Source organism: Arachis ipaensis, chromosome B04 (genome assembly GCF_000816755.2).
Source record: "Arachis ipaensis cultivar K30076 chromosome B04, Araip1.1, whole genome shotgun sequence".
NCBI classification, from domain to species: Eukaryota; Viridiplantae; Streptophyta; class Magnoliopsida; order Fabales; family Fabaceae; genus Arachis; species Arachis ipaensis.
The window spans coordinates 8,503,254-8,511,460 of NC_029788.2; the positions used below are offsets into that span (position 1 = coordinate 8,503,254).

The following is an 8,207-nucleotide window of genomic DNA, read 5'->3' on the forward strand; positions in this document are numbered from 1 at the left end:
AAAATCTTGAAAAAAATAATTAAATTGATTATATGTAATTTTTAAATAACGAATCTAAATCATAAAATCATTCCTAATATATTTATCAAATTAGATTATAAATAACACAGAATAGATATCGATTAGATTAGATGATAACGTATGATATAATATTTTATCATATATTATAAGGTAGAAACTCAGTTGCAGTTGACTTCACGTGAAATTGATAGTTGAAAGCCGTTAAATAATTTTTGACTGATTTGACTAAATTTTCATCAAACAACTCTCGCCTATCAGCTTCATATGAAGCCGACTGTACCTGAGATTTCACCTATTTTGACTATCAACACCCTCAAATATTGGTGAGATTGATGAAATAGTAGCTATGAATGTTATATATAAGAGTGTGAAGTGTGTTTCTCTGAAGAGAGTGATGAACAAAAAAGATTAAAACAAGAAAGAACATACACACAATAATAACACTCACTTTAAAACACTCAACACAAGCTGAATTTTTCAGACCCCTTTGTCTCCTCCTCAGCTCCTCTCTCTCTTCTGTCCCTTCTTTTCTTGTGGCTCCAAACTTCACAGAGAGAGACACACACAAGCAAAGTCACAAACCTTGAAAACACAGAGAGAAAGAGAGTCATTAACAATGGGAGAAGGAAGAAGAGGAGCATCATCAAAGCTTAGAGAAGCAGCAAGGAAGGTTGCAATGGCAGCAGCATATGCATGTGGTTCATTCTCAAGGAGGAAATCTATGGTGGATCCAGTTCCCATTGACGCCTTATCTGCTTCTGTAAGTGTCACACATTTAAATTTCCCATGAAAAATTTCATTCCTTTCTTCTCTGGGTGCTTAGCATTTTCCCAAAAGATTCAAACTTTGTTCCCATTTTTGCCTAATTAGGTCTTCTTCCATGTCCCAACACTTGCTTCTCTTTGGAACTCACAATGCTCCTTAATCCATACTATGTTTTTTTTTTCTTTCTTTCTCTTTTTTTAGTGATTACTTGAGTCATCTATAAATTTATTGTGGATATAAATGGCATTATCATTATTATTTTTTCTTCCTTTTTTTGTAAAAAAAATTCTGGTGAAACTTGAAGTATGAGGAGTTGAAGCTTGAAAGTACTAATTTTCTGCTAATGTGGAATGCTTTGCAGATCTCAAATTCCTCATTTGTGTCAACATCAACAAAGAATTGCTCAGGGGAGATTACACAAGAAACAGATTCCACCATCACTGTTAACATCAACAACAATGACCTTCATAGTAAGGTAAATTAATTAATCTACTTCACTTGTACCTTCTTAAACCACCTAAATTATTAGTAATCAGTAATTATTAACATCATAATTCATATTTGTTTTTTTGCTTTTTGTACTTCTGAAGTTTATGATTAAAGAAAGTCTTCCACTTAAATAAAAGCCACACCACTTGCTATTAAAAGTGTTTCTGAACCGTTTTCACATTTGGCAATTTGGTATCCAATGCCCCTCAGAGTTTCACCTTCTGCTATGATCCCTTGACCTATTTTACAATAAATATTTCCATTTTTTTAGCATATTTAATGCATTTTTAATAAGAATTTTCTTCTTAAGGCGTTCTTGTTAGCAAGATCATAAAATGTGAATTGGTAACTGGGAGCATAGTGTTAAAGCATTAATTTTGGTACTGAAATTGAAACTAGAAGAGCAAAGGTATTGAATGGAGGATTGTGGCATGTGAGTGCCCCTAAGCACATGGTTGGCGCATGGGTGAAGCCAAGAATCAATTTCATTATGAATGCAGACCCCACTTTGGGAAGTTTCACCTGCCACATAACATGCATGATCATGCTTTTCCTTCTATTATTGCCAAATGCCTCTCTGGAAATTTGTATACAGTAAAGTAATGTGTGTGTGTTCAATAGCTTCCTAAGGAAGAAATGTGAAACTTTTCTTATGCATATACAATCTATTTTATCTTGAGTGTCTGTAGAATCTTTTTTCTTTTTTCGGGTCCGAAAAAGTTTCGTTGTTTCTGTCCCTACTTCAATCAAATGGTAAAAAGTGAGATGAGTTTGGTTAAATCATGCAATTTTGTGTCAGTGTTGGAATAAATACCACAAGCTTGTGCTTAATTTTGCTTTTGTGGAATTGATTTTGAGTTGAAGTGATATATATTTTTTGCAGAATCTATGTGCAATATGTTTAGATCCTCTGAGTTACCACAGCAAGGGTAGCAGTCCCGGCCAAGCTATATTCACTGCTCAGTGCTCTCACGCTTTCCATTTCGCCTGCATCTCTTCCAATGTTCGCCACGGTAGTGTCACTTGCCCCATTTGCCGTGCTCATTGGACTCAGCTCCCTCGCAACTTAAACAACAACCTCTCTGGCTCTCTGGCATCAAGTACTCAGAGTGATCCTATCCTAAGAATCCTTGATGATTCTATTGCTAACTTCCGTGTTCATCGTCGTTCTCTACTTCGCACGGCGAGGTATGATGACGATGATCCTGTTGAGCTTGATGACACACCGGATAGCCCCAAGCTGTGTTTCAATCTTGTACCTATACCGCCGAATGCTCCAGCTAGTTTCCATCCTGCTTTGCAAGTCACTAAGCATGCTTCATGCCCTTGCCACCTATCACTGCATCCTTTAACATGTGGCTCCTCATCATTGCTACAATCTCCACCTATGATGTGTCCCTCCTCCAACAGAGCTTGCCTTTCAGTTAAACTGACTCATGAACGCGCAACCGACTTGGTCTTAGTTGCTAGCCCCAATGGACCACACTTAAGGCTTCTCAAACAAGCAATGGCTCTTGTGGTTTTTTCCCTCAGACACATTGACCGCTTAGCCATTGTTACATACTCCTCAGCCGCAGCTCGTGTCTTCCCCCTAAGGCGCATGACATCCTATGGAAAGCGCACAGCCCTCCAAGTTATTGACCGGTTATTCTACATGGGCCAAGCCGATCCGGTCGAAGGGTTGAAGAAAGGAATCAAGATACTCGAGGACCGGATGCACAAGAACCCTGAGTCTTGCATCCTTCACTTGTCTGATAATCCCACAAGACCATACCATGCAATAAGCATGGAACTTCCATCCACTCCCATTCATAGATTCCATGTTGGATTTGGCTTTGGCACTTCAAGTGGCTTTGTCATACAAGAATTCGAGGAGTTCCTGGCTAAGATGTTGGGCGGCATTGTCCGGGAGATCCAACTTCGGATATGCGGGGCTGGGGAGGAAGTTGGAAGTGGAAGAGTCATAAGAATTGGAGAGATAAGAGGTGGAGAAGAGAGGAGAATACTATTAGACCTTGGTGATTGCACACATGTGTATGTGGAATATAGCTACATTGAAGGTGAGATTGATGAGTGTGTTAGAAGAACTGGAGAAACAGTTGTAGGTGTTGGAGAGCATAAGGGTGAAGATGATGTTAGAGAAGGTGGTGGCGGCAGCAGTGGTCGGAGTAGCAATGTCGAAAGCTGGGATTTTCATGATCCTTATATGGCAAGAAGATGGGCCAAACACTTGCATGGTTATAGACTTTGAAATATTTGCTAATTTCTTTTTTGGTTTGTAATACCAATTTGCATTCATGTGATGTGAGGCTATTAGTGTATTTAATGTTTCTTGGCCATCTTCATCAATTTTTAGTTAGGCCTGTAATCATATTATAGAATTAAGGGGAAAAAATACAGAAGATTGTTTCTTTGTTTGATCACTAAGGGGGAAAAAAAAATCAAAGAATCATTTGCTTTGAGCAGAAGTTTAGCTAATTATTAACTAGCCTGATCTAACTTAAGGGAACAGTTATTAAAAGGAATGGTGATTAGGTGCTTTTTAGGTGAATAAAGCAAAAAAAAATTAGGCGGTTGTTCTAAATTAAAATTGGATATATTTGTGTCTTCTTATTTTCTTAAGGTTATACTTTTTTTTTATAGAGTAATTTGTCGCAAATTTGAGCTCAATCTAAGAGATTGTTGTTATCCGATATGTATATATATAAAAAAAAAAAAGTGAGATTTGACCTTTTCACATTTACTTAAATCTATGAAGCATGGACACTTCAGTGAGTTGTTGTATCTGTATATCGGACACATTTCGGACACGATACTCACCGACATTCGTCTGACACATGTGTCTGTCGTGTCTAACTGTATTTTAATAAAAAATAAAAATTTTCTTTCTGGATACACTTGTACACACTTAAATACCATTACGAGTCAGCGTGTCTAATCTTATTCTTAACATATATTTTTAAAATAAATTTAAAAATATTATATATTATTTATTAAAAAAACAAATATTTTAAATACTTTATATAATATAATTCAAAATATTTTTATGTTTTAATATCAAGAAAAATATAAAAAATCATTACGATTTATCTAAAAAATACTTTATATTTTATATGTATGCGTGTCTTCGTGTCGTATAAGAGAGGTGAGAGAGAGGTTAGAGATGCTATTCACTGCCAACTTCCGTCGCCCATAACTTTCAATCCGGAGCTCTGATTGACAAGCCGTCAACGGCCACGTATTTGTCTCGGAATTCTTTACAAAACCCACAGATCAATTTGGTAAGAATCTAGCAAATTCTTACTCAGCCAGTCTTCCCTAATTTCGAAATTTAAATTTTTAATTTTGAAAGATTATATGATTTTGATGTTCTAAAGTCGAATTAGCTCGTGGATAGTGTTGGGTTTTGTCTATTTTATCCGTGGGTAAGGTAAAGAATTGTTGAACCCTTATGAATTATTGAATTAGTGAACCATTTGATTATTATAGTGATATTGTGTGAATTAGATTGTGTTCTTGTTGATTTGGAGTTCAATTGGGCGGTCTAGAACGAAATTCGGGTGATTAAGCTTGAGGAATTGACGTTTGAAAGCTTAGAGCTTGCGAAAAGAGAGGTTTTTGAGGTGTTCTGAGTTTAAGGAGGAATCAGCCAAGGTATAGTTTTGGTTTCTCGTAAATAATATATATATAATGTTTTGTGAAAATATAGGTTAGATGACCATAGGATAAGTTGAAAATGTGGGAATATGTTAATGCTAGTAACCTTGATGGAAATATGGAATTATATTGTGAATGATTTAATGAATGATGATTGTGTGTGTGTGTTTGAATAATGAATGAATTGAGAGTTGAAAATGATTTTGATATTGGAATTGGTTTGACTTATTGGAAATGGTTTGAAAGGTGGTTTGGTTGGAACCCGAGAAGGATGGCAAAGTCCGAATTTTAAAGAAGATGCTGTCGAAATTTTTATAAAAATTGGAGTTTTGGTTTAAAGTATTATTTAGACAAGTATAGATAAAAGAATTATATTATTTGACTTCAATTTATAAAGAAAAGAAATGCATTATGTTTTGGAACTTGATTTATTAGAAAAAATATTATGTTGGAGTTTTAATTTATTAAGAAAAGTATTATGTTTTGAGTTTTATTAGTTAAAAAGAAAATTATCTTTTGAGTGTGAATTATTGATGAATGAAATGGGAGGTGTGATGATGATAATTGTTAAATGAATTGAATGATGATGAGGATGAGTTTGATATGAAAATGTTTTGTGCAGATTGTGGTTATTTACCGTCCACCAGATTTTAAAGAGAATTATTTTGTGGGGATCGTGGTTATTTACCACCCACCAGTTTTTAAATGAATATGCTTTGTGGGGATCGTGATCATTTACCGCCCACAAGTTTTTCTTTTCCAATTGAAAACGTCTATGGGGATCGAGGTGGTTTACCACTCACTAGGTGAGGATCGTGGTATTATACCGCTCACCAGTTTTTAAGAGGACGATGTCCGAGTTAGCTACCGAACATATCAGGTTGGCTATATAACCGACAGATGAACCTCTTCAGCCATAGGACATGCATACATCATATGCATATGTGTGTTTTGTTTAATTGTGCATTAATTGAGCTTGTCTATGTGATTATTATACTTACCTGCTATATTTACTATCTACTGTATCTGTATCCTACTTGTGTTTCTTTTGTTTGTATTGCTTGTCTGTACATCGAAATTTTGGAGGATTGGAAGAAGGCAGAAATTAGGGCTTAAGTTAGAAAGGAATTAGAAATAAGAACCTTAAATAACCTACCCTGTTTATGGTTTTCAATTTATAAACTTTAAGATTTAAATCTGAGTATCGGAGTTCTGGGATTGTTTTCGGCTTTCCCAGAACCTTATATATTATATATATGGGCACCATTACCATGCTGAGAACCTCCGGTTCTCATTCCATATCTATATTGGTGTTTTCATATGCAAGTCGAAATGTGTTTCGGTAAGCGTCTGAAGGTTCCTATGGCAAGCGAAATTGGGAAGTTATATTTTGGGGTTGTCTGTTATGTATCTTTTGTTCATAGACTCTCATATGTATATGTATATATATAAATGATGTTTAATCATCTCAGAGGCTTTTTTTTTATAGAACTAGGTGTTTTCTTTATGCATGTTGGGTTACTTTGGAATATATACTTATACTTATATATGTATTTATACTCCAGCCAGCTTTAGTTTCACAGGTTGCGTCTAGAGCTTTGATATTCTGTATTTTTTGTACTCTGACTCTTTGTATATACTCATGTCTTACCCTTATTTTTTTCTCCGGTTTTACATTTTCGAGTATAATGCGCTTTTCTCTTCGCGGTTTTTGTTTAAACTTTTCTTTAAAACTCCTAATTACAAATTTCTTCAACTATATCTACATATATATTTTATTTTTTAGAGGTCGTAATATCACACTACCTCTATTTTACGGTTTAAGCGTAAAGTTTTGTGTGGTAGGGTGTTATAAAATTCGTCCCTACAAGATCACTTATTCTTTAAATTGGTATTCAAATAATTTTTTTAATCATATTAATTCTTTAAAGATAAAACGAAGTCAAATAAATTAGTCTTTCTGTTAGTTAGATGATGACATGTCATGTTAAGTGCCACGTGACATGATGACATGATAGATTAATGCCACGTGTTACAAGATGATTAGTTGATGTGTCAGATCACACTGGCATGTTACATGTCATTTGACATGTAATAAATTTATTTATAATCAAAATAGTCCCTGAAAATACACACGTAAATCATTTTCATTTCAAAAATTTTAAAATTTGATCAAATTAGTCCTTATATAAATTTCTCGTATTTTTTCTTCATAATATTAAAGGTAAAATATATTTTTTGTCCTTAAAATTTGCTAAAAGTTTCAAAAATACCCTTACGTTTTATTTTGTTCAATTTTATTCTAGAAATTTTTTATTTGCATTAAATTTAGCCTTAACGACTAATTTTTCAAAAAAATTATTACCAATTCAGGAATAATTTCACATAAACAACCTTTAATATAAGCAAATCAAACATTTTTATCATGCATTATTGTTAGAGTAGTTCTAAATTTTTTGAAAATTTAGTTGTGAGTGATATGTTTGATGCAAATTGAAAACTTTGGGACAAAATTGAACAAAATAAATTTAGAGGTATTTTTAAAACTTTTGACAAACTTTAAAGATAAAAAGTATACTTTATCCTTTTTTTGATATTTTATATATGTTTTGGGACGTAAGGACTAATTTGACCAATTTTTGAATTTTAGGGATGAAAATGATTTACGTGTGTATTTTCAGAGACTAATTTAATTATAAATAAATTTATGACATGTCAAATGATACGTGGCATACCAGATATTATTGACTTGATATATCAATTAATCGTTTTATAACACGTAGCATTAACATACTACATCATTATCTCACGTGACACTTAACATGACACATCATTATTTAACTGGCGAAAGGACTAATTTGACTTATATTTTATTTTTTAAAGACTAATATAACTAAAATATTATTTAAAGACCAATTTAAAAATTAAATAATCTTTCAAGATGAATTTGACTATTACCCCCTTTTTTTTTTTTTTACTACAATATTTTGTACCCTTTAGTTTACGATATAGTAATAGTTACCTCCCTTAATTAATTTAGGGACATTGCCCTTAATTACCTCCTGCAAAATCTAACACTGTTAGCTCTGTTAATAACGGCTAATTATCACAAGATTTTTTTTTCTTTAAACACAAAAACATAATTTTCTTGGGGGTGAAAACAAATTTTCATTAATCAAACTTTTTGTACAAAAATTAATGTTAAAATACTAACAACATAACAGATATTTTAAGCCCAAAAACAATTAAGCCCACGCTTACAAACTATGAAAGGC

The 8,207-nt window shown here is 33.4% G+C and overlaps 1 protein-coding gene across 3 annotated transcripts; it reads left to right on the forward strand.

The window, feature by feature from the left end:
- LOC107638757 lies at positions 391 to 3,735 on the forward strand. Of its 3 annotated transcripts, none has more exons than XM_021120658.1 (4): positions 391 to 578; positions 622 to 781; positions 1,148 to 1,261; positions 2,159 to 3,735. In XM_021120658.1, the coding sequence occupies exons 2-4, from the start codon at positions 638 to 640 to the stop codon at positions 3,524 to 3,526; spliced, it is 1,626 nt and encodes a 541-aa protein (XP_020976317.1). In that variant the 5' UTR covers positions 391 to 578; positions 622 to 637; the 3' UTR covers positions 3,527 to 3,735. The 3 variants fall into 3 exon arrangements, with proteins under 3 accessions (XP_020976317.1, XP_016197616.1, XP_016197617.1); XM_016342131.2 differs by having other exon boundaries at positions 392 to 568; positions 612 to 781; XM_016342130.2 differs by having other exon boundaries at positions 391 to 781.